At 46.6% G+C, this 25,085-nt stretch overlaps 1 protein-coding gene across 1 annotated transcript in view; it reads left to right on the top strand.

Annotated features, from left to right (window-relative positions):
• LOC121284733 (thrombospondin-type laminin G domain and EAR repeat-containing protein-like) overlaps positions 1–18,100 on the top strand; it is a 71,558-nt gene extending 53,458 nt beyond the window's left edge. Inside the window, exons 10-12 of the mRNA XM_041200285.1 lie at positions 12,454–12,641; positions 17,277–17,378; positions 17,947–18,100. Of these exons, the coding sequence (XP_041056219.1) occupies positions 12,454–12,641; positions 17,277–17,378; positions 17,947–18,100 (444 nt within the window). The remainder of the gene's footprint in view (positions 1–12,453; positions 12,642–17,276; positions 17,379–17,946) is intronic.
• Positions 18,101–25,085: the final 6,985 nt, after the last annotated feature.

The raw sequence follows: 25,085 nt of genomic DNA, 5'->3' as shown, positions 1-25,085 counted from the left end.
CCAATTGGTGCCATGTGTACAAAATATTTACATCATTACTTAAACCCTCAGGGCCTCAATGAATAGTTACACCTTGTTACAAGCAAATTAGGTTTCATCTTCCTAGCCAACTAGTTTTACAATCGAAGTGCAGGGAGGTCTGAAGGCAACCCTTGCTTTGTATTGATTACGAGGATGTTAAGGGGGTTTAAACCCCATGGAATAACAGAGAACAATGCTGAGGTGGGTCTTACCCCCTCTTTTTCACTGCACCCTGTCACAGATTCATCAATCTGAAGATCTATATACCTCTGGAACAACATCACTCAAGTTGTGTCGTCTCCACTCTTAATATTGAACCAAAGAAACTGCTTTCCCTCCAACTCTGGAAGCAATGGAAAAATAATTACTGATAAAGTATAATCGGCCAATCTTGCTGACAATGCCTGATTAAGAAAGGATGTTGATCATTAGGTCCTCCAGTTTAGTGTGTAAAAGCTCTCTGAGTGAAAGACTGAGAGACACGAATTATATTTACAGCTACCTCCCTCAGAATCTCAGACAGTGCACAGATATCTCCCAGAGAAATCCCAGTCAGTGTATCGATATTCCCCAGAGAATTCCCAATTAGCGTACAGATATCTCCCAGACAAATACCAGCTAGTATATCGCTACCTCGCAGAGAAACCCCAGTTAGTTTACAAATATCCCCCAGATAAAGCCCAGTTAGTGTAGAGTTATCTCCCAGAGAAATCCCAGTCAATGTATCGATATTCCCCAGAGAATTCCCGTTAGTAATACAGATATCTCCCAGAGAAATCCCAGTCAGTGTATCGATATTCCCCAGAGAATTCCCAGTTAGCATACAGTTATCTCCCAGAGAAATCCCAGTTAGCATACAGATATCTCCCAGAGAAATCCCAGATAGTGTATCGATATTCCCCAGAGAATCAGCAGTTAGTGTACAGGAATCTCCCAGACAAATACCAGCTAGTATATCGCTACCTCGCAGAGAAACCCCAGTTTGTTTACAAATATCCCCCAGACAAAGCCCAGTTAGTGTAGAGTTATCTCCCAGAGAAATCCCAGTCAGTGTATCGATATTCCCCAGAGAATTCCCAGTTAATATACAGATATCTCCCAGAGAAATCCCAGTCAGTGTATCGATATTCCCCAGAGAATTCCCAGTTAGTGTACAGATATCTCCCAGAGTAATACCAGTTAGTGTACAGATATCTCCCACAGAAGTCCCAGTCAGTGTACAGATATCGCCCTGAGAAGTCCTAGTCAGTGTACAGATATCTCAAAGAGAAATCCCTGTCAGTGTATCAAAATTCCCAAGAGAATTCCCAGTTACTGTACAGGAATCTCCTAGACAAACCTCAGCTAGTATATTGATATCTTGCAGAGAATCCCAGTTTGTTTACAAATATCTCCCAGGCAAAGCCCAGTTAGTGTGGAGATAGCTCCCAGAAAATCCCAGTCAGTGTATCAATATTTCCCAGAGAATTCCCAGTTAGTGTACAGATGCCTCCCAGTGAAATCCAAGTTAGTGCCCAGGTATCTCCCGGAGAAATCCCAGTAAGTGTACAGGTATCTCCCAGAGAAATCGCAGTTTGTGCACAGGTATCTGCCAGAGAAATCTCGGTTAGTGTTAAAATATCTCCCAGAGAAATCTCAGTCCGTGTATCGATATTCCCCTGAGAAATCCCAGTTAGTGCACAGATATCTCCCAGAGAGATCCCAGTCAGTGTATCAATATTCCCCAGAGAAATCCCATTTAGTTTACAGATACTTCTCAAGAAATTGCAATTGATGTACGGATCTCTCCCAGGGAAATCCCAGTCAGCGTATAGATATCTACCACATAAAACCCACAGTGCTCATTTTCCTCTATGACAAATCCGAGTCAGTGTATCAATATTCCCCAGAGAAATCCCAGTTAATGTACAGGAATCTCACGAAGAAATCTCAGCCAAAGTATTGATATTCCCCAGAGAATTCACACTTAGTGCTCAGATATCTCCCAGAGAAATCCCAGTCAGTGTATCGATATACCCCAGAGAATTCCCTGTTAGTGTACAAATATCTCCCGGAGAAGTCCCAGCCAGTGTACCAAAATTCCCCAGAGAAATCCCAGTTAGTGTAAAGGCATCTCCCTGAGAAACCCCAGCCAATGTATCAATATTCCCCAGAGAATTCCCAGTTTGTGCACAGATATCTCGCAGAGAATTCCCAATTAGTACACAGATATCTCCCAGAGAAATCCCAGTCAGTTCGTCGATATTCCCCAGAGAAATCCCAGTCAGTGTACAGATATCTCAGAATCACAGAATCACACAGTGCAGAAGAGGCCCTTTGGCCCATCGAGTCTGCACCGACATGTGAGAAACACCTGACCTACCTACCTAATCCCATTTGCCAGCACTTGGCCCATAGCCTGGAATGTTATGATGTGCCAAGTGCTCATTCCAGGTGCTTTTTAAAGGATGTGAGGCAACCTGCCTCCACCACCCTCCCAGGCAGTGCATTCCAGACAGTCACCATCCTCTGGGTAAAAAAGTTTTTCCTCACATCCCCCTTAAACCTTCTGCCCCTCACCTTGAACTTATGTCCCCTTGTGACTGACCCTTCAACTAAGGGGAACAGCTGCTCCCTCTCCACCCTGTCCATGCCCCTCATAATCTTGTACATCTCAATCAGGTCGTCTCTCAGTCTTCTCTGCTCCAACAAAAACAACCCAAGTCTATCCAACCTCTCTTCATAACTTAAATGTTTCATCCCAGGCAACATCCTGGTGAATCTCCTCTGCACCCCCTCCAGTGCAATCACATCCTTCCTATAATGTGGTGACCAGAACTGAACACAGTACTCCAGCTGTTGCCTCACCAAGGTTCTATACAACTCCAACATGACCTCCCTACTTTTGTAATCTATGCCTCGATTGAAAAAGGCAAGTGTCCCATGTGCGTTTTTCACCATCCCACTAACATGCCCCTCCACTTTCAGAGATCTATGGACACACACGCCAAGGTCCCTTTGTTCCTCAGAACTTCCTAGTGTCATGCCATTCATTGAATACTTCCTTGTCAAATTACTCCTTCCAAAGTGTATTACCTCACACTTTTCAGGGTTAAATTCCATCTGCCACTTATCTGCCCATTTGACCATTCCGTCTATATCTTCCTGTAGCCCAAGACACTCAACCTCACTGTTAACCACCCGGCCAATCTTTGTGTCATCTGCAAACTTACTAATCCTACCCCCCACATAGTCATCTATGTTGTTTATATAAATGACAAATAATAGGGGACCCAGGACAGATCCCTGTGGTACACCACTGGACACTGGCTTCCAGTCACTAAAGCATTCTTCTGTCATCACCCTCTGTCTCCTACAACTAAGCCAATTTTGAATCCACCTTATCATATCTCCCAGACAAATCACAGCCAGTGTATCGATATTCCCCAGAGAAATCCCAGTTAGTGTATCGAAATTCCCCAGAGAAATCTAAGTTAGGGTATAGATATCTCCCTGAGAAATCCCAGTCAATGTACAGGTATCTCCCAGGGGTATCCCAGATAGTGTATAGATATCTCCCTGAGAAATCCCAGTCAATGTACAGGTATCTCCCAGGGGTATCCCAGATAGTGTATAGATATCTCCCAGAGAAATCCCAGTCAGTGTACAGATATCTCCCAGAGAAATCTTAGCCAGTGTACAGATACCTCCCAGCGAAATCCCTGTTAGCGTACAGATATCTCCCAGAGAAATCCCAGCCAGCTTACCTATATCTCCCAGAGAAATACCAGTCAGTATACAGCAATTTCCCTGAGAAATCCCAGTCAGTGTATTGATATTCACCAGAGAAGTCCCAGTCAGCGTACGGATATCTCCCAGAGAAATCCAAGTCAGTGTACAGCAATCTCCCAGAGAAATCTCAACTAGTATATTGGAATTGCCCAGAGAAATCCCAGTTAGTGCTCAGGTATCTCCCAGAGAAATCCCAGTCAGTGTCCAGAAATCTCACACATGAATTCCAGTCAGTGTATCGATATCTCCCAGAGAAATCCCAGTTAGTGTTCATATATCTCCCAGAAAATCCCAGTTAGTGCTCAGGTATCTCCCAGAGAAATCCGAGTCAGTGTACAGGAATCTCTCAGGGAACTCCCAGTTAGTGTACAGGAATCTCCCAGAGAAATCCCAGCCAGTGTATCGATATTCCCCAGAGAATTCCCAGTTAGTATACAGATATCTCCGAGAGAAATCCCAGTGAGTGTATCAAAATTCCCAGAGAAATCCCAGTTAGTGTACAGGAATCTTCCAGAGAAATCCCAGCCAGCGCATTGATATTCCCCAGAGAATACCCAGTTAGTGTACAGATATCTCCCAGAGAAATCCAAGTTAGTTTACAAAAATCTCCCAGAGAAATCTTAGCCAGTGTACAGGTATATCCCAGAGAAATCCCAGTCAGTGTACAGATATCTCCCAGAGAAATCTCAGTCAGTGTATCGATATTCCCCAGAGAATTCCCAGTTAATGTACAGATACCTTCCAGTCAAATCCCAGTCAGTGTCCATTTATCTCAATGAGAAATTGTAGTTAGTGTACAGATACCTCCCAGAGAAATCCCAGTCAGTCTATAGATATTCCCCAGAGAAATCCCAGTTAGTGTACAGGTATCTCCCAGAGAAAGCCCAGTCAGTGTATAGATTTCTTCCATAGAAATCCCAGTCAGTGTACACATAACTCCCAGAAAAATCCCAGCCAGTATACCAATATCTCCCAGAGAAATCCCAGTCAGTGTATGGATATCTCCCTGAGAAATTCCAGTTAGTGTACGGATATCTCCCTGAGAAGTTCCAGTTAGTGTATGGATATCTCCCAGAGAAATCCCAGTTAGTGTATGGATATCTCCCAGAGAAATCCCAGTTAGTGTGACGATACCTCCCAGAGAAATCCCAGTTAGTGTATGGATATCTCCCTGAGAAATCCCAGTTAGTGTACAGATGCAACTCTGAGGAAGGACTGGTGAACGGCAGTAATTGTACAGGAAACTCCTGGAGGGATAGACTGACAGATACAGGTAACTGACACAAGCAGAAGATGAGATATTGCTGCAACACTTAACAGGAATTCTCTTGTCAAATTCCCTCCTCCCCATGTTTCTTTCACATTGGAAAGCCACACTCCCTATTCCCTTTGAAAACAGGAGAATGTCATTCAGCCCCTCAGACCTGCTCCACCATTCCATTAGAATATACCTGTACCTTAACTCCATCTATCCACCTTAGTTACATATCCCTTCATACATTAACCTAACAAAAACAATCAACATCAGTCTTGAAAATTTCAGTTGGCTCCCAGCCCTAACAGCCCATCATGAGAGAAAGTACCAGATTTTTGCTGTCCATCATGCAACGAAAAGTATTTCCTGATTTCTCACCGAAGTAGCCTAGCTCCAGTTTAAAAATGGTCTATTTGCATTGGGCTCCACCAACAGAGGAGACAGTTTCTCTCTATCTAGCCTATCAAGTCCCTTAATCATTTTGAACACTTGATCAAGTGGCCCCTCAATCTTCTAAATTCGAGGGAATACAAGCCTAGTCCGTGCAATCAGTCCTCATAATTGAACTTTTTAAACCTCTGTTTCAGTCTGGTGGATCTGCGCTATGTCCCAACGAAGGTGCTGTGCCCAGAAATGAACGCAGTGACCAGAATTTTCCAGCCTCCCCAGTGGTGGGATTCCCCACAGTGGGACCGGTGAGCTGTTGAGATCTCCGTTCACATCAGCGGGACCAGAATATCCCACCGGCATGAGGGGCTGGGAAATTCCACTCAGCATCTCTAGATTGGGTCTGACCAAAGCGCTATACAACTGAAGCGTCACTGCCTCAATTATTCAATTCCAACCTTTTAAAGATAATTCCCGGGGACAGGGTCCTGTTGGGACTATTGCCCGATGGATCGTGGCCAAAACATGGATTTTGGCTAAAAATTTATTTTATTTTGAATGCCTTTGGTCTTCCCCGTGGCCTGGGGTCGCTGGGTACTTTGTGTTCAGCACTCCGACATGGCTTCTTCTCCTTGTGTTCTCTGCCCAAAGGCAGGTCCGACCCATTGTTCCATAACCACCACCATGGCTAGAGCAAGGAAGCAGGACGCGACTCCACCCCATGCTGTTTGCACTAACCTGATCCGCACTAGTCGTCTGGGTAACTGAGCTAACCGGCCACACCACCTAGGAGTCTGAGTTGCTATGGCAACATGTGCTGTTACATACACGTTGTAGTCTGGAGCTACGGATAGTGGTAGTAGAGGCTCCTACATTCTTTCCATTGCATGGTTGACCAGGAATCTCTCCCAATCTTACCACCTGCCATTGGCGTGTGTTGGGAAGGACCTGCAGGCTGATACTCAACCTGTTTGGCTGAGTTATGAACGCCCCTTCCTTGGCCATCAAATCCTGGAGTGGGATTTGAACCCAGAGCTTCTGGTTCAGAGGCAGGGATGCTAATCCACTGCACCACAAGACCTCTCCCTAACTTAATAAAAACAGAAAGTGCTGGCAAAATTCAGCAGGCCTGACAGCATCTGTGGAGAGAGAAACAGAGTTAATGTCTTGAGTCCGAATGACTCTTCTTCAGAGCTAAAGGGAAGTAGAAATATGATGGAATTTATGCTGTTGAAGAAGGTGTGGGGGAAGTGGAGCAAAATAGAAGGTCAGGGATAGGTGGGAGCTAAGGAGAAATTTGACAAAGATTCATGGACACAGGACAAAGGGAGTATTAATGGTAATGTTAAAGACTAAAGAAGGTGCTAATAGTGGCATAAAGGTAAGAAAGCAGAATGTGTTAATAGCAGAACAAGGGTAAGTGCTCTGTGAAAGCAAAACATAAAAACAAGTGATAGATGGCCCTAAGATAAAAGCAAAATACTTTGGATGCTGGAAATCTGAAACAAAAACAAACACAACAATTTGCAGCAATTTTTGTTGTCATGGTTGTTATTGTATTAGATGGCCCTGTTGGGGGTGGGGAGGGTGTTGGGGGAAAAGATTAAAAATAAACAAATAAATAAAAATAATTGGATTAAAAACGGGATCAGGATGGAAGAGACAGTTCATGATCTGAAGTTGTTGAATTCATTGTTAAGTCCGGAAGGCTGTAAAGTGCCTAGTCGGAAGATGAGGTGCTGTTCCTCCAGGTTGCGTTGAGCTTCACTGGAACATTGCAGCAGGCCAAGGACGGACATGTGGGCAAGAGAGCAGGGTGGAGTGTTGAAATAGCAAGCGACAGGGAGGTCTGGGTCATGCTTGCTGACTAAGTGAAGGTGTTCCGTAAAGCAGTCACCCAGTCTGTGTTTGGTCTCCCCAGTGTAGAGGAAGCCAAATTGGGAGCAACAAATGCAGTAGACTAAATTGAAGAGGGTGCAAGTGAAGCGCTGCTTCACCTGAAAGGAGTGTTTGGGCCCTTGGACGGTGAAGAGGGAGGAGGTAAAGGGGCAAGTGTTGCACATTTTGTGATTGCATGGGAAGGTGCTGTCGGAAGGGGATGAGGAGTTGGGGATGATGGAGGAGTGGGCCAGTGTGTCCCGGAGGGAATGATCTCTATGGAATGCTGACGATGGGGGTGAAGGGAAGATGTGTTTGGTGCTGGCATCATGCTGGAGTTGGCGGAAATGGCGGAGGATGATCCTTTGAATGCGGAGGCTGGTGGGGTGAAAAGTGAGGACAAGGGGGGCCTTGGGAGGGAGGGGAATGGGTGAGGGCAGAGGTGCAGGAGATAGGTCGGATGTGGTTGAGGGCCCTGTCAACCACTGTAGTAGTAGGAACCCTCAGTTAAGGAAGAAGGAGGACATGTCAGAGGAACTGTTTTTGAAAGTAGCATCATCAGAACAGATGCGATGGATGCAGAGGAACTGGGAGAATGGGATGGAGTCCTTACAGGAAGCGAGGTGTGAGGAGCTGTAATAAGCTCTGAAGAAGAGTCATATGCACTTGAAACGTTGACTCTCTCTCTCCACAGACCTGCTGAGTTTTTCCAGCATTTTCTGTTTTTATTTCAGGTTTCCAGCATCCGCAGTATTTTGCTTTTATCTTATGTGAGGAGCTGTAGTCGGGGTAGCTGTGGGAGTTGGTGGGCTTGTAATGGATTTTGGTAGACAGTCTATCACCAGAAATGGAGACAGAGGTCAAGGGAGGGAAGGGATGTGTCGGAGATGGACCATGTGAAGAGGATAAAGGGGTGGAAATTGGAAGCAAAAGAATCTAGAACTAGGGGTCACTATTTAAAAATAAGGGGCCGCTCATTTAAGACAGAGATAAGGAGAAATTTTTTCTCATCTTTGGAACTCTCTTCCTCAAAAGGCGGTGGAAGCAGAGTCTTTGAACGTTTTTAAGGCAGAGCTAGATAGATTCTTGATTAACAAGAGAGGGTGAAAGGTTGTCGGGGGTAGTAATGTGGGGTTGAGGTTACATTCAGATCAGCCATGAGCCTTTTCAATGGTGGAGCAGACTCGAGGGGCAGACTCCTGCCCCTAATTTATATGTAGGTGAACAAAAGACCTCTCCCTACGTGGCTACCTGATCATTTTATGTTGCTGACCCAGAGATTCAGAATGGGACAGATTCGCCCAGCACACAAAGATAGAAGGCATATTCAACCTCGGTTATGACAGTGGACAGTGGATATTACAATGCAGTAAAAAGAAAAGTTTGCATTTCTATAGTGCCGTTCGTGGATATCCCAAAGCGCATTAGAACCGATGATGTGCTTTTGAAGTGTTGCAGCGGTATGAACAGCAGCAGCCAGTTTGCACACAGCAAGATCCCACAATCCACAATGCGATAATGGCAGGATGTGCGCAGGGCATTATTTAAGGGATAGATATTGGCCGGGATGTCAGGGAGAGAGAAATCCTTGTTTTTCTGGGATCCTGCAGCTGGTCTGTTTGCACATTGTAACCTTTGACTTGCAAGCGAAAAATACTGAGCAAACTGAACCAAAGGAACCAAAGTCCCATCAGAAACATAGGATGGAGTCTTCCAGCCCCACCAGAGACAGGAAGCATGGTGGGCAGGAGAATTTAATTTGGTGTGAGGCCAGATGTCAGTTTCCCGCTGTTGGAATCAACTGTAGGGATTCTGTTCTGGGGGATTTAAACATGGGTCGAAGTTCCCGAATGAACAATGTGCTCCCTGCCAAATCGAATTACCCACCGGTCAGAAATTAGAACATTCACGTTCACCGCTGCCTATCAGTGGTGTGTGCCTGGCAGAGTAGACTTCCCCGATCATTAACGGTGATTTGCAGCCACGTTGTCCCCTTTGAGGAATGTCTGTAAATGCCAGGCCATGCTCGAGACCGGCTGGCGCGGTGCAGGTTGTGTGGAGAGTGACCAACGGAGGGGGGAACGGTTAGCGGGGAAGGGGGGAGCAGCGGCCGGGCTAAGGTGGAAGGGAGGGTGCAGGCTGTCCAGGGAGGGGGGAGTGCAGGGTGTCCAGGGAGGGGGGAGTGCGGGGTGTCCAGGGAGGGGGAAGTGCGGGGTGTCCGGGGAGGGGGGAGTGCGGGGTGTCTGGGGAGGGGGGAGTGCGGGGTGTCCGGGGAGGGGGAGTGCGAGGTGTCCGGGGAGGGGGGAGTGCGGGGTGTCCGGGGAGGGGGAGTGCGGGGTGTCCGGGGAGGTGGAGTGCGGGGTGTCCGGGGAGGTGGAGTGCGGGGTGTCCGGGGAGGTGGAGTGCGGGGTGTCCGGGGAGGTGGAGTGCGGGGTGTCCGGGGAGGTGGAGTGCGGGGTGTCCGGGGAGGTGGAGTGCGGGGTGTCCGGGGAGGTGGAGTGCGGGGTGTCCGGGGAGGTGGAGTGCGGGGTGTCCGGGGAGGTGGAGTGCGGGGTGTCCGGGGAGGTGGAGTGCGGGGTGTCCGGGGAGGTGGAGTGCGGGGTGTCTGGGGAGTGGGGAGTGCGGGTGTCCGGAGAGGGGGGAGTGCAGGGTGTCCGGAGAGGGGGAGTGCGGGGTGTCCGGGGAGGGGGGAGTGCGGGGTGTCTGGGGAGGGGGGAGTGCGGGGTGTCTGGGGAGGGGGGAGTGAGGGGTGTCTGCGGAGGGGGGAGTGCGGGGTGTCCGGGGAGGGGGAGTGCGGGGTGTCCGGGGAGGTGGAGTGCGGGGTGTCCGGGGAGGTGGAGTGCGGGGTGTCCGGGGAGGTGGAGTGCGGGGTGTCCGGGGAGGTGGAGTGCGGGGTGTCCGGGGAGGTGGAGTGCGGGGTGTCCGGGGAGGTGGAGTGCGGCCTGTCCAGGTAGGGGGCGTGCGGGGTGTCCGGGGAGGGGGAGTGCGGGGTGTCCGGGGAGGGGGGAGTGCGGGGTGTCCGGGGAGGGTGGAGTGCGGGGTGTCCGGGGAGGGTGGAGTGCGGGGTGTCCGGGGAGGGTGGAATGCAGGGTGTCCGGGGAGGGTGGAGTGCGGGGTGTCCGGGGAGGGTGGAGTGCGGGGTGTCCGGGGAGGGTGGAGTGCGGGGTGTCCGGGGAGGTGGAGTGCGGGGTGTCCGGGGAGGTGGAGTGCGGGGTGTCCGGGGAGGTGGAGTGCGGGGTGTCCGGGGAGGTGGAATGCGTATTGTCCACAAGTCGTTTAAATATGGCGCCCAGACCTTCAACCCCATGAGGTAACAGCGGGTCAGTGACTTCCTGCCCACCCTCATGGTGAGAATCAGTGAGCCCCTTGCCAATGTATAATGTATAATTGCCCAGCACAAGTTCACTTGTGGTCACCCATCTTGCTCTCCCTTCGTCCCCCAGCGAGAATCACTCTTACTTCCACACCCACCACCTAATTTAGACAGCAAAGTGGAAAACTCCACCCATAATAACATCTTGTGCCTTGAAGCAGAGCACTGCAAGGCACTGTACAGGAGCATCATCAGGCAGAATTTTACTACGTTGGATATCTTGGGACTGATTACCAAAGGCTTGGACTAAAGGTAAGCCCTTTAAGGAGCATCTTTAAAGGAGGAGAGAGATGTAGAGATGGGGAGAGGTTTAGGGAAGGGCTTCCTGGGCTCAGGGTCTTGGCAGCTGAAGGCACAGCCTCCAAGAGTGGAGGTAAGAAAATTGAGGATGTGCAAGAGATCAGAATTGGGGGAGCGTAGAGCTCTCGGAGAGCTGTAGAAACACTGCAAGCGTACAGCAGATTGGTCAACATCTCTAAAGGACAAAGACATGTTAGTGTTTCTACTGTGAACCCTTCAGTAGTTGTAGTGATGTACCATCAAGTCAGCTACAAAAATGATCAATTGGCATGTTGTACAGGACTGTGGGGGTGGGCATGGTTGGTTGGGGATTAAAATTCTCATATTTTAATTTGTTTTCAAGATGACAAACATTGCACACACGCGAGGACACACAAGAGCACAAGAATTAGGGGTACGAAAGGCCTTTTGGCTATTCCGCCTTTCGCTAAGACCATGGCTGATCTGACTGTGGCCTTAACTCCTCTTTCCTTTCTGCCCCCAACCCCACCACCAGCTCACCTACCGACCACTCCCCCACCCAACCCCATCCTCCCAATAACCCTTGACTTCCTACTCAATCAAAAATCTGTCTAGCTCAATCTCAAATATATTCAATGACCCAGCCTCCACTGTCCCCCACGGGAGAGAATTCCACTGACTAACAACCCTCTGAGAGAATAAATTTACCTTATTAAATGGGAGACCCCTCATTTTTAATTTTGCCCCCTAGACACCCCCACAAGGGGAAGCATCCTTTCAGCATCTACCCCATCAAGCCCCCTCGGGACCTTATATGTTTCAATAAGATCACCTCTCATTCTTCTAGACTCCAATTGGTATAGGCCCAACCTGCTCAACCTTACTTTATAGGGTGACCCCTTCATCCCAGGAATCAGCTGAGTGAATCTTCTCTGATCTGCTTCTAATGCAGTTGTATCCCTCCTTAAGTGAGGAGATCAAAATTATACACAGTACTCCAGATGCAGCCTAACTAAGGCCCTGTACAACTGTAGCAAGGCCAACATCTATTGCCCATCACTATTTGCTGTTGAGAAGGTGATGATGAGCCTTCTACAGCTGCAGCCCATGGCACACCCAGAGTGCTGTTAGGGAGGGAGTTCCAGGATTTTGACCCAGTGACGGTGAAGGAACGGCCGATACATTTCCAAGTCAGGATGGGGGGAACTTCCAGGCGGTGGTGTTCCCGGCATCTGCTGCCCCTGTCCTTCTAGGTGATGAGGTCACAGGTTGGGAAGGTGCTGTCGAAGGATCCTGGGTGAGTTGCCTGTACCTGGTGCACGCTGTTGCCATGGTGCACGCTGTTGCCATGGTGCACCAGCGGTGGAGGGAGTGAGCATTCAAGGTGTTTCAAACACAACAGTATGGGCCCGGATCATTGGATGAGCTGATCATTTACTGCCTGTCCATGTTGGTCATCCGTTGTATTTATAATTGAAGGAACAATAATTCTCTTCTTCTTCTCCAGACATACGGTGCCACTGACTGGGAGGTTTTCCGTGTTCGGGAAAGAGTTTTTCTTGCAGTTGCAAACAGCCAGAGCTACGAGACAGGGGCTCTGAACAAAGTCAACCCCTTCAATATTAACTCCACCATCTACGAACTCAACATCACTGCCCAGATGTTTGTCAAGTTTCAGGATATCCCAACAAACAGGTAGCTCATTTGTGGGCACTGATTAACGAGTGAGACTCTCACTGATTTGGAGCCATCCTTTTGTTTATTCTGATCCTCTCTTTCTTCAGTCTTCAAAGGGAGTTTAAGTCCCTAGGGTCACTAAGCAGAAACACAATGGCAGCAATGTTCAGTCACTTAGCAGGTTTTCAGTGGCCGGAGCTTGACATTCGATCCTTGGAATACGAATATCATTCCACCATTGAATAAGACTCAGGTCAAACCCCACTTTTCATTGCTGAGAAGAGAGAAATGTTGCTGAAGCTTTTCATCATGAACTCCTCAGGACAAATGCAAGAATGCCAAATTTCAAATGATCACAACAACTTATACTACAGGAGAAAAGGGTGCTGATTGGTTGGCAAGTCAACTCTGATTGGCTAAGGCGTTGCCATGGAGTAAACAACGGGGAACTATAGGCTCCCTGAGCTCCCGGGTAATTCAAAAGAGGCGCAAAGGCTTGAACATATTCCTTTTGTTTGCAGAGAACAGGTCCTTGCGTATGAATGTATGTCGCTCTTAATGAGCGTAAATGAGCCACATTACAAGCTTGACAGGTTATCTTAAATAGGTTATCAGTGTAGCATCAGCACATGTTCAGCAGGTGCTGCCCAATCGCAGAATCACATCAAACCGCGTTCAGTTCTGCCCACCCTGAGTCTCAGGAAGGACATATTGGCCTTGGAGGCAGTACAACACAGCTTCACCACACCGATACTGGGTCGAAATAGGGTTAAATTATGAGGACAGATTTCACAGACTGTAAGTGTTTTTGCTCGAGCATAGACGATTAAGAGGGGATTTAACTGAGATGTTGAAGATGATTAAAGGATTTGGTAGGGTGCATAGAGAGAAACTATTTCCTCTGGTGTCGGTGGGGTTGGGGGAGCGGTGGGGTGAGAGCCCAGAACAAGGGAGCGCATCTCAAAATTCGAGTCATTCAGGGGTGATGACGTGAAGCGCTCCTTCACACAAAGAAGAATGAAAATCTGGAACCCCCTTCCCCCAAAAAGCTGTAGAGGCTGGTGGAGCTCAGTTGAAAATTTCAAAACAGAGGTTGATTGATTTTTGCTGGTTGGGGTTAGTCAACCTTATGTAATGAATGCGGGTAAATGGAATTCAGATGCTGATCAGCCATGATCTAATTGAATGGTGGAACAGGCTCGAGGGGCCGAATGGCCTCCTCCTGCTCCTCTGGTTCTCACAAAGTTCCCAGCCTGCCTTGCACTGAGTGCAAGGAGCAACTTTAAAGGATTGAAACAAGTTGACCTTTGCCCTGCGGGGTCAGGTCAAATCCATTTTGGGGCAGGTACGCAGAGGACAGCAGTCCCAGAACAGCGGTACCAGAAGAAAGCAAGACTTGCATTTTTATATAGTGCCTCATTCAGAACCGCAGGATGTCTCAAAGTGCTTTACAGCCAGTGAAGTACTTTTGAAGTGTAGTGACTTTTGTAATGCAGTAAGCACGACAGCCAATTTACCCACAGGAAGCTCCCACAAACAGCAATGAGATGATCACCAGAGCCCCCTGCTCCTCTTCCAAAAGATACCAAGGGAGTTTTTATGCCCACCTGAGTGGAAAGATGGCAGTTCTGACAGTGCGGCACTCCCTCGGTACTGCACTGGGAGTGTCAGTCTAGATTGTTGTGCGTTAAGTCTCTGGGACGGGACTTGAGCCCACAGCCTGCGGACTCACAAAGCGACACCAGTCTTGCAGAAATGCTACATCCTGTATCTCGCTGACTAGAGCGCAAGCATCTGCTCAGGTACAGCAGGGATAAAAGGTGCCTGAAGAGTTAGGATAATTACTGTATCATTTGGGCTGCTGTCGATGTCTGCCAGCATCAACATGGCCCAATCCTCCCCAGGGCAAATGCCTGAGTACACCCTGAAACCAATGAAAGTACGCAGAGATTTGGGAGTGTAGCAATTACATGCCAAACAAGACGTGGTTTGGCTTTTTTACGGGGGATGTTAATGGTCCATTGTCACGCTTGGATTAAGACAACAGAACAATGCACTTTAAACTATAAATCAATCAGTTAAGGAGAGGTTGGTAGGTCAACATGTACCATAAATGCTTGAGCTTTTACTTTAGATTTCCAGCTACCGCAGCATTTTGCTTTCATATCTTGCTTACTCCCTTGTAAACTGATTAGATTAGTATTCAACCAAATCTCAAAGGCAATTAGGAAAAAAATATGATGCAAATGAGACCATTGACTATTTAAGCAGGATCCTAACTGGACATATTTTATACCAAAACAACAACAGAATTACCTGGAAAAACTCAGTAGGTCCGGCAGCATCGGCAGAGAAGAAAAGAGTTGACGTTTCGAGTCCTCATGACCCTTCAACAGAATTGAGTGAATATTAGGAGAGGGGTGAAATATAAGCTGGTTTAAGGTGGGGGGGGGAAGTGGAGGGGGGTGGTGTGGTGGTAGGGACAAGCAAGCAGTGATAGGAGCAGATAATCAAAAGATGTCACAGACAGAAGAACAAAGAGGTGTTGAACGTGGTGATATTATCTAAACGAATGTGCTAATTAAGAATGGATGGCAGGACACACAAGGTACAGCTTAAGTGGGGGTGGGGTGGAAAGGCTAGCAGGGCATAAAAAGTATAGATTTAAAAATAATGGAAATAGGTGGGAAAAGAAAAATCTATATAAATTATTGGAAAAAACAAAAGGAAGGGGGAAGAAACAGAAAGGGGGTGGGGATGGAGGAGGGAGTTCAAGATCTAAAGTTGTTGAATTCAATATTCAGTCCGGAAGGCTGTGAAGTGTCTAGTCGGAAGATGAGGTGCTGTTCCTCCATATATCTCCAAATACCCACACGTGATGCCCAGGCTCGCTGCATCACACCGCAAAGCGTCTGGCACAGAAGGAGGCCATTCAGCCCATCGTGCCAGTGCTGGCTCGTGGAAAGATCTATCCAATTAGCCCCATTCCCTTCCCCATAGCCCTGCAAAATTCTCCTTTTTGGGTATCTGTCCAAGCCCCTTTTGAAAGTTATAATTGAACCCATTTCCATCAGCCTTTTGCGCAGCGCATTCCAGATCACAGCTCACTGCGTATTCTGAAAGATAATTGTATTACATCACTTTCCATGTCAGCTTTTGTGATATCCTGCATAAACGATTACTGTAACGACAGAGGTACAGGCAACAGTGCAGGCTGCAGAACTCTGTCCCCACCTGGATACATTCTGGGTTTTACCATCAACAGCACCACCTGGTGGATGTGCCTTCGCTGCTCTTTCCCATCTTGCGTTCATCGGACTCCATAAAACCATGACAGGATTACGGCAATCTACAGCACCAGAAAGAAGCCATTCGGCCCATCATCAGCCGACAAACAACCACCCAGGTCAATCCCGCTTTCCGGCGTTGGGTTTGTCGCCTTGCAGCTTACATCACTTCACATGAATATCCAAGTGCCTTTTTGAAATGTGATGTGGGTTTCTGCCTCTTACCCTTTCAGACAATGGGTTCCAGGTCGCCACCACTCTCTGGGTGAAACAGTTTGCCTCCAAATATCCTACCTCTTACCCTAAATCTATGCCCCCTGTTTACGGACCCCTGAGCTAAAGGGAATAGAGACTTCCTATCTGCTGTATCCAGACCCCTCGCACTTTAGTATACCTCAACTGGGTCTCCACTCAGCCTCTTCATATCCATAGAAAACACGTAGGAACAAGAAGAGGCCATTCATCCCCTCTAACCTGTTCAGCCATTCAGTTAGATCGTGAATGATCTATATCACTGCTCCATTTTGACTCCATACCCCTAATACTCTCGCTCATCAAAAATCTATCAATCTCCGTTTTTGAATATTTAATTGACACCTCCGCAGCCTCAGCAGCTTTTGGCAGGTGAGAGAGTTCCAGTTTCCACTCCCTTTTGTGTGAAGAAGTGCTTCCTGACATCACCCCTGAATGGCCTGGCTCGAATTTTGAGGTTGCACCTCCTTGATCTAAACTCCCCCACAAGAAGAAATGGTTTCTCTCTATCTACCCTACCAAATCCTTTAACCATCTTAAACTCCTCAGTTAGATCACCCTGAATCTTCTATACATGAGACCATAAGATGTGGGAGCAGAAGTAGGCCATTCGGCCCATCGAGTCTGCTCGGCCATTCAATGAGATCATGGCTGATCTGATAATCCTCAACTCCACTTTCCTGCCTTTTCCCCATAACCCTTGATTACCTTACTGATTAAAAATCTGTCTATCGCAACCTTGAATATAATTAACGACCCAGCCTCTACAGCCCTCTGTGGTAAAGAGTTCCACAGATTGACTACCCTCTGAGAGAAGAAATTCCTCCTCATCTCTGTCTTAAATGGGTGACTCCTTACTCCGAGATTATGCCCTCTGGCCCTAGACTCTCTCACAAGGTGAAACAACCTCTCAGCATCTACCCTGTCAAGCCCCCTAAGAATCTTATATGTTTCAATAAGGTCACCTCTCATTCTTCTAAATTCCAATGAGGGAATACAAGCCTTCGTCTGAGGCAACCTGTAAGAACCAGGAATGAGTGGGATATGATAACTGCCAGTCGTGAATAGGGGCTGTATAATGGTCTCATTGGCTCCGATCTCCTTTCTGTTACAGTGCAGTTGACTGGGAGTTCTTCACTGTGGGCGATGACAGCTTCCTGGTTGTGGCTAACTCTTTTGATGGCTCCAAGTTTTTCTTAAACAGTGTTATCTACAGGTGAGTGTCCTGGCTAACGCGGGTGAGAATGTTAGGTCTTAAAGTAACTTGCGCGGAGTCCCATTCGCTCATCGCCCCTGCGCCCACTGACCTGCATTGGCTCCCAGTCTGGCAGCGCCTCCATTTTAAAATTCTAATCCTTGTTTATAAATCCCTCCCTAGTTCTGTCCCTCCTTCAAGACTGTAGCCCTCTGAGATCTCTGACCAGCTCCAATTCTGACCTCTTGATTTTAATCTCTCCACCATTGGTGGGCCCGTTCCTTCTCCTACCTCGCCCTGGACTCTGGAATTCCCTCCCTAAATGATGCCTGTCTCTCTCTACCTCGCTTTCCTCCACTAAGGACCTTTAACTCTACCTCTTTGACCAAGATTTTGGTCACTTGCCCTAATATCTCCTAATGTTGCTCAGTGTCAAATTTGGTCTGCTAAAGTTCGAGAGAAGAGGCTTGGGATGTTTTACTATGTTAAAGTCGCTGCATAAATGCAGGTTGTTGTTGTTGAGGGTGGGAATTAAAAGCAGATTTTTTTAAAAATCGACACAATTGCTGAGAGACTTCTTTTCTTATAGGTGGCAGGGTTATGAAAGTTTTGTCCCAGTCCATCAGCTCCCAACATACGGATGCACGGACTGGGAAAAGTTCAACACAGCAGATGGCTCATACCTCATCTATTCCAGTGCCAAGGAAGACATTTCCAAAGTGCTCAAATTGAAGACCTATTGACCGAGGGACAATTCAGCCAAGGCTCTGTGGACGCAGAAAAGGAATTGAATTCAAGGTTCGAGGCTCTTAAACCTAAAGGCCAGTCACTCACAAGGCCTTCTGTACTTGGGAGTGGCTTCTCTTGATGACCAGATTACGTGCCAGCAGAATGGGCAATCCTGCCTGCTTTGATTGAGGAGTTTCTTTTTGTTTGACCACTCTGCTTAATCCCAAGAGGAGACAACTGTACTCAGGTTATTCCCACAAAAGAAGATAGACAGTATGGAGACCACAATACAGCAGAAAGCCTGGGGTCAGGAAGTTATGCTGTGAGCAACAAAAAGGTGTAATTGGTATTTTCTTTTAATAACCTTTATGAGTTTGCCACTCAAGCCTTTTCCCCACGTTACCATGAATAAGCATCTGGAAGACCTGGCTGATTGCAATGGTGGATGCTATATTTAGGATTATGAGAAGTGGAGATTAATAAGTCATGATGGTGGCATTACTGGATGGGCAAGGAATTTGTGCTATATGTGGTCTTTATTTATTTATATAAATCTATATATATATATATATGTATATTGCATAACCCTGACACACACATACACACACAGAAAACAGACACACACACAGACACACACACAGAAAACAGATACACACACACACAAAACAGACACAAACACACACACACACACAGACACACACACACACACACAAAACAGACACACACACACACACACAAAACAGACACACACACACACACACACAGACACACACACACAAAACAGACACACACACACACAGACACACACACAAAACAGACACACACACACACAAAACAGACACACACACACAGACAGACAGACACACACATACATACACACGCACACACACAAAACAGACATACACACACACACACACACACACAGAAAACAAACACACACACACATACAGACACACACACACATACACACACACAAAACAGACACATACATACATACACACGCACACACACAAAACAGACACACATTCTCTCTCTCTCTCTCTCTCACCAGCATCACGACTGCTCCATGGATTGATCAAGTTACATTTGGTCCAAATCTCATGAACAGAACAGGGGAGCAGGCCTCCCCATAGCCTCTGTTTTGTTCCCATCCCCAGGGCTCGTGTTACTCTGCACCGAATAGAATTATTTTCATATCATCACTTAGCTGAGCAGCATGGAAGCTATACATAACCTCACACTGAGAATGCGACATAAGGCTATTGCGAAAACATTACAGAAATAACAATGTCTAACAATTTCAGGGATGTGACTTCAGCTCTCCAATGGTGCCAGTGCAAAGTATAGGAGGCACCCCTTAAATCCAAACAATTAGCCCATCCTCACTCTGAGCAAAGTCTGATATAACAAGTCCTGAGCAAACTGGCAGACTGCGGTTTGATACCCTCTGGTTAGAACCTCAACCCTGGAATCGCTTCTGGTTGAAATCCTGTGATAAGGAAGGACCAGGAGGCATTAACGTTCCTGTTGCCTTTAACTTTTAGTAGTTCTTCCATTCGATTGGTGTTTTTAACATGTATGAAAATGCTGCTCAGTATTAGAGGGAAAAGAGGGAGTGCCAATTGTCTGTTTGCCACTGCCTGGGCTGTACCGAACTGTACCGGAGCCAGAAAATCAAACTGTACCTGGGGAAAGAAAACCAAGCTGTGGTTTTATTAGAGTACCAATCTACACTTGGAATAAAACAGGAAACTCCACAAAGCCAGAGCATCGAAATGTATCTGACCTGGAGCCATCACTGCACCTGGATCAGTTACTTAAAAGACTAGCTAAGCTGGAGCTGCTCGCTCAGGTTCCCAATTCAGTCAGATGAGGAGGAAAGTTTGTTTTCTTGCCACAGGAACATGAGGAGCCTTCTCGAAATGTGTGTGGACAGTATATTTGAAGTTATCCAGGACCAGGGGCGGAATTTTACACCGGTGGGATTTTACAATCCCGCCAAAGTCAATAGACTTTTGAACGGTTTGCCGCTATTTAGGATTCTCGGCCCCACTCCCGCCACCATGGGGTGTTAAAATTCCGCCACAGGTTTACTTTAGTGCCTTAATAACAAAAACATTATTATTCTTCTTAAAATTTGAATGGTCATGAATGAAGGATGGTTTAAATGTGTATTTTCTAGTTTAATTGTGACTAGATTTATTTCTGTATTTTTTTTTGAGTAGGCATATATTATATTCTGAAAATCCCATTATTATCCACATTGTAAGAACCCTGTCCCACGTTCTGTTGCCTCTTTATCTTCAAGTAATATGAACTATTTCTGATTTCTTTAATTAAAGGGGATTCAATCCTCTTTGAAAAGAATGGTTAAATGTTCAAAATGATGTTCTAATGTCTAAATTATGTGCAGATGTCTTCCTATGGGGGCTGCCAATGTGTGTAATGTAACCCTGAGCCAGCATGCGGTATAAAACATCCCAGACAGTTGTGGGGCTGAGAAGAAATGGATTGGACTCTTGTCAGCCGGAGAGCTTTATTTTAAACAGCGTGACAGTAGCTTACAGTACCCCCCAGTAAGCCTCCTTCTTACTGCAAGAGTCTGGGGACAAAGAGAAATAATCGAAGGCATTGTGACTGGGTGTCCCTGCAACAATGAGGTGCCATGCTCCCAAGTGTTTTAATTCCATTTCAACAGCTTATTCTTCATCATTCATCAGATTAATTTGTGAGATGGCAAGAAATATTTTATACTGTTGTTTTAATTTCTTTTTTATTCATTCAAGAGATGTGGGTGTCGCTAGCTGGGCCAGCATTTACTGCCCATCCCTCGTGGCCCTTGAGAAGGTGGTGGTGAGCCACCCTCTTGAACCGCTGCAGTCTTTATCTTTATACACTTCCCTTGGAAAAGTAACTCACCTCCTGACTCCCCAATGCCTGTCCACCATCTACAGGGCACAAGTCAGGAGTGCAATGGAATAGTCTCCACTTGCAGCTCCAACAATACTCAAGAAGCTTGACACCATCCAAGACAAAGCAGCCCATTTGACTGGCACCCCATCCACAAACATTCACTCCCTCCACCACCAAAGCACAGCAGCAGCAGTGTGTACCATCTACAAGATGCACTGCAGGAACTCACCAAGGTTCCTTAGACAGCACCTTCCAAACCCACAATCTCTACCATCTAGAAGGACAAGGGCAACAGATAAATGGGAACACCACCACCTAGAAGTTCCCCGCCAAGCCACTCATCATCCTGACTTGGCAATATATCGCCGTTCCTTCACTGTCACTGGGTCAAAATCCTGGAACCCCCTCCCTAACAACACTGTGGATGTACCTACTCTGCATGGCCTGCAGCGGTTCAAGAAGGCAGCTCACCACCACTTTCTCGAGGGCAATTAGAGATGGGCAATAAATGCTGGCCTAGCCAGCGACACCCACATCCCGTGAATGAGTGAAAAAAAACAGTATTGGGAGGACTCGAAGGCTGATTAACAGTCTGACAGGCCACAATGTGAACACTCCTTCCATCTTTCGACTGATTTTTAGCATGGTTAATCCTGTTTGGCAGGAAAGTTTTCTTACAGCCTCGAAGGTGAATTGGGTGCACCGAAGTGCCTCAAACATGCACCCTCACTGGATCTGAACATCCCACTCATCGTCAACCATGTAAACATAAGAACATAAGAAATAGGAGCAGGAGTAGGCCATTTGGCCCCTCAAGCCTGCCCCGCCATTCAATAAGATCACGGCCGATCTGCCCCAAGCCTCAACTCCTCTTTTGTGCCAGCTCCTCATAGCCCTCAACTCCCTGATATTTCAAAAATCTATCTACCTCCCCTGTAAATACTTTCAGTGATCTAGCCTCCACCACTCTCTGAGGTAGAGAATTCCAAACATTCACTCGTCTCTGAGAGAAGAAATTCCTTTGCATCTTGCTTTTAAATGTGTGTCCCCTTATTCTGTAACTACGTCCCCTAGTTTGAGATTCCCCCACTAGTGGAAACATCTTCTCAACAACTACCCTGTCAAGCCTCCTCAGAACCTTGTACATTTCAATAAGATCACCCCTCATTCTTCTAAACTCTGATGAATAAAGGCCTAACCTGTTTAACCATTATTGATAAGTCAGCCTCTTCATCCCAGGAATCAGCCTAGTGAATCTCTTTTGAACTGCCTCCAATGCCAGTAAATCCTTTCTTAAATACAGGGACCAAAACTATACACAGTACTCCAGGTGCAGCCTCACCAACACCCTGTACAGTTGCAACAAGTCTTCCCTATTTTTAAAACTCCAGCCCCCTAGCAATACAGGCCAAAATTCCAGTTGCCTTATATACTTGCTGCACCTGCATGTTAACTTTTTGTGTTTCATGCACAAGACCACCCAGATCCTGCTGTGCTGCACTTTTTTGGAGTCTCTCTCCATTGAAATAATAGTCTGCCTTTTGATTCTTCCTACCAAAGTGCATGACCTCACACATTCCTGCATCAAACTCCATCCGTCAAGTTGTTGCCCATTCACTCAACTTGTCTATATTCCCTTGCAGATTCCTTATGTCCTCATCTCAACATGCCCTCCCACCTATTTTTGTATCGTCAGCAAATTTGGATACATTACACTCTGCCCCCTCCTCCAAGTCATTAATATAGATGGTAAATAATTAAGGCCCTAAGACTGATCCTTGTGCCACTCCACTGGTTCCAACCTGAAAAAGACCCATTAATCCCGAATCTTTATCTTCTGTGTGTTAACCAATCCTCAATCCATGCTAATACATTACCCCCAATACCATGAGCTCCTCTGTTGTGCAATAACCTTTTATGTGGCACCTTATGGAATGCCTTCTGGAAATCCAAATATACTACATCTACCAGTTCCTCTTTATCAGCTCTGCTTGTTATATCCTTAAAGGACTCTAGCAAATTTGTGAAACATGATTTCCCTTTCACAAAATCAAGTTGACCCTGTTTGATTGACTCAAACAGAACTCCAGCTCCAATCTCCACTCATCAGATGTGCCTGGCGCAGGGTCCAACCCAGCATTTTGTGACTCAGAAATAGCTTCACTCCTAAAATAGACAGTCAGTGGGACTGCTAGTCCAGACTTCCTTAAGTCAAGTAAAATAAAGAGGCAGCAAGACATTGGCCATGAACCTCAAATGTGGGGCTGGTATTAAAGCAGATTGTTTAATGACTTATACTAACAATGGACATCAAATTCAGCAAGTGTGGTATAACAAATCAAAAATGTCGGTATGGTGGCTTCCCTTCCTGGGGTATTTTGACTCACTCTGGACATTAGATTATCGTTGTATCAGGCCTGTTCAAACAGTTTCAAAAGGGAACATTAATAGAAGTCAAGAACACAGTTTAATGCTTTGAATTCAATCCTGCTTTTGATGAGGGTTAGCTTGTGATTTTCTAATTTATATTAAGGTGGTTCGCTGATGTCTCACTGTGATGACTCACTGATGAGTAAGAGATTCTCCTACAGCAATGCCTCGAGCTTGTCCAAACCTCAGGAGTATCGAAGTTTGTGGGGCACAGACTCATCTATTTTATTTTAAGTTATAACTGATAATTAATTGTGCTTTGCAGGCCAGAAGAACGTGCTTGTTTTCTTACAAAATAATCACAGGGATGGAGTTTCAGGGGAGTTTACTCATTTGATTGGATGCTGGCTTCGTAGCAGTAACATCAGTGAATGCCAGACACAGACTATGATGATGAATGGCAGTGTGAGTCATCATGGCAGCAGCCATACTCTTGGTGGGAAAAGTTCATGATTTGCATTGTATCGTGTAAAAACTTTTCCTTATTCTTCATGGAATGTGAGTGTTGTTGGCTAGGCCAGCATTTGTTGCTCATCCCTAATTGCCCCTTGAGAAGGTGGTGGTGACCTGCCTTCTTAAACCACTGCAGTCCATGTGGTGTAGGTGCACCCACAGTGCTGTTAGGGAGGGAGTTCCAGGATTTTGACCCAGCGACAGTGAAGGGACGGCGATATATTTCCAAGTCAGGATGGTGAGTGACTTGGAGGGGAACTTCCAGGTGGCGGTGTTCCCATGTATCTGCTGCCCTTGTCCTTCCACATGGTAGAGGTCTCAAGTTTAGAACGTTCTGTTGAAGGACCTGCTATATTGAATCTTTTAGAAAGTGAGCACTGCAGCTACTATACGCTGTTGATGAAGGGAATGAATGTTTAAGGTGGTCGATGGGTTAATCAAGTGGGCTGCTTTGTCCTGGATGGCATCAAGCTTTTTGAGTGTTGTGGGAGCTGCACTCATCCAGGCAGGTGGAGAGTTTCCCATCACACTCCTGACTGTGCCTTTTAGATGGTGGACAGGCTTTGGGGAATCAGGGGCTGAGTTACTTACTGCAGAATTCCCAGCCTCTGACCAGCTCTTGTAGCCACAGTATTTATATGGCTGGTCTAGTTCAGTTTCTGGTCAATAGTAACCCCAGGGTGTTGATAGTGGGGGATTCAGTGATGGTAATGACATTGAACGTCAAGAGATGGTGGTTGGATTCTCTCCTGTTGGAGATGGTCATTGCCTGGCACTTGTGTGGTGCAAATGTTACTTGCCACTCATCAGCCCAAATCTGAATGTTGTCCAGTTCTTGCTGCATATGATCATGCACTGCTTCAGTATCTGAGGGGTTGTGAATGGTGCTGAACATTGTGCAATCATCAGCGAACATTCCCACTTCTGACCTTATGATGGAAGGAAGGTCATTGATGATGCAGCTGAAGGTGGTTGGGCCTAGGACACTACCCTGAGGAACTCCTGCAGTGATGCCCTGGAACTGAAATGATTGGCCTCCAACAACCACAACCACCTTCCTTTGTGCTAGGTTATGAATATCAGGTTGTTTTGGTATAGTCTATGGGATACCAAACCACTAGGAATTCTATTTGTATACAGAGCTTAAGATAGGAAAGAACATTATTATCAATGACACTTCCTAATGATAGAACAGGTATACAG

The sequence above is a fragment of the Carcharodon carcharias genome, chromosome 12 (genome assembly GCF_017639515.1).
Source record: "Carcharodon carcharias isolate sCarCar2 chromosome 12, sCarCar2.pri, whole genome shotgun sequence".
In the NCBI taxonomy this organism is placed as follows: Eukaryota; Metazoa; Chordata; class Chondrichthyes; order Lamniformes; family Lamnidae; genus Carcharodon; species Carcharodon carcharias.
This window is presented reverse-complemented; position numbering and strand designations above follow the sequence as displayed.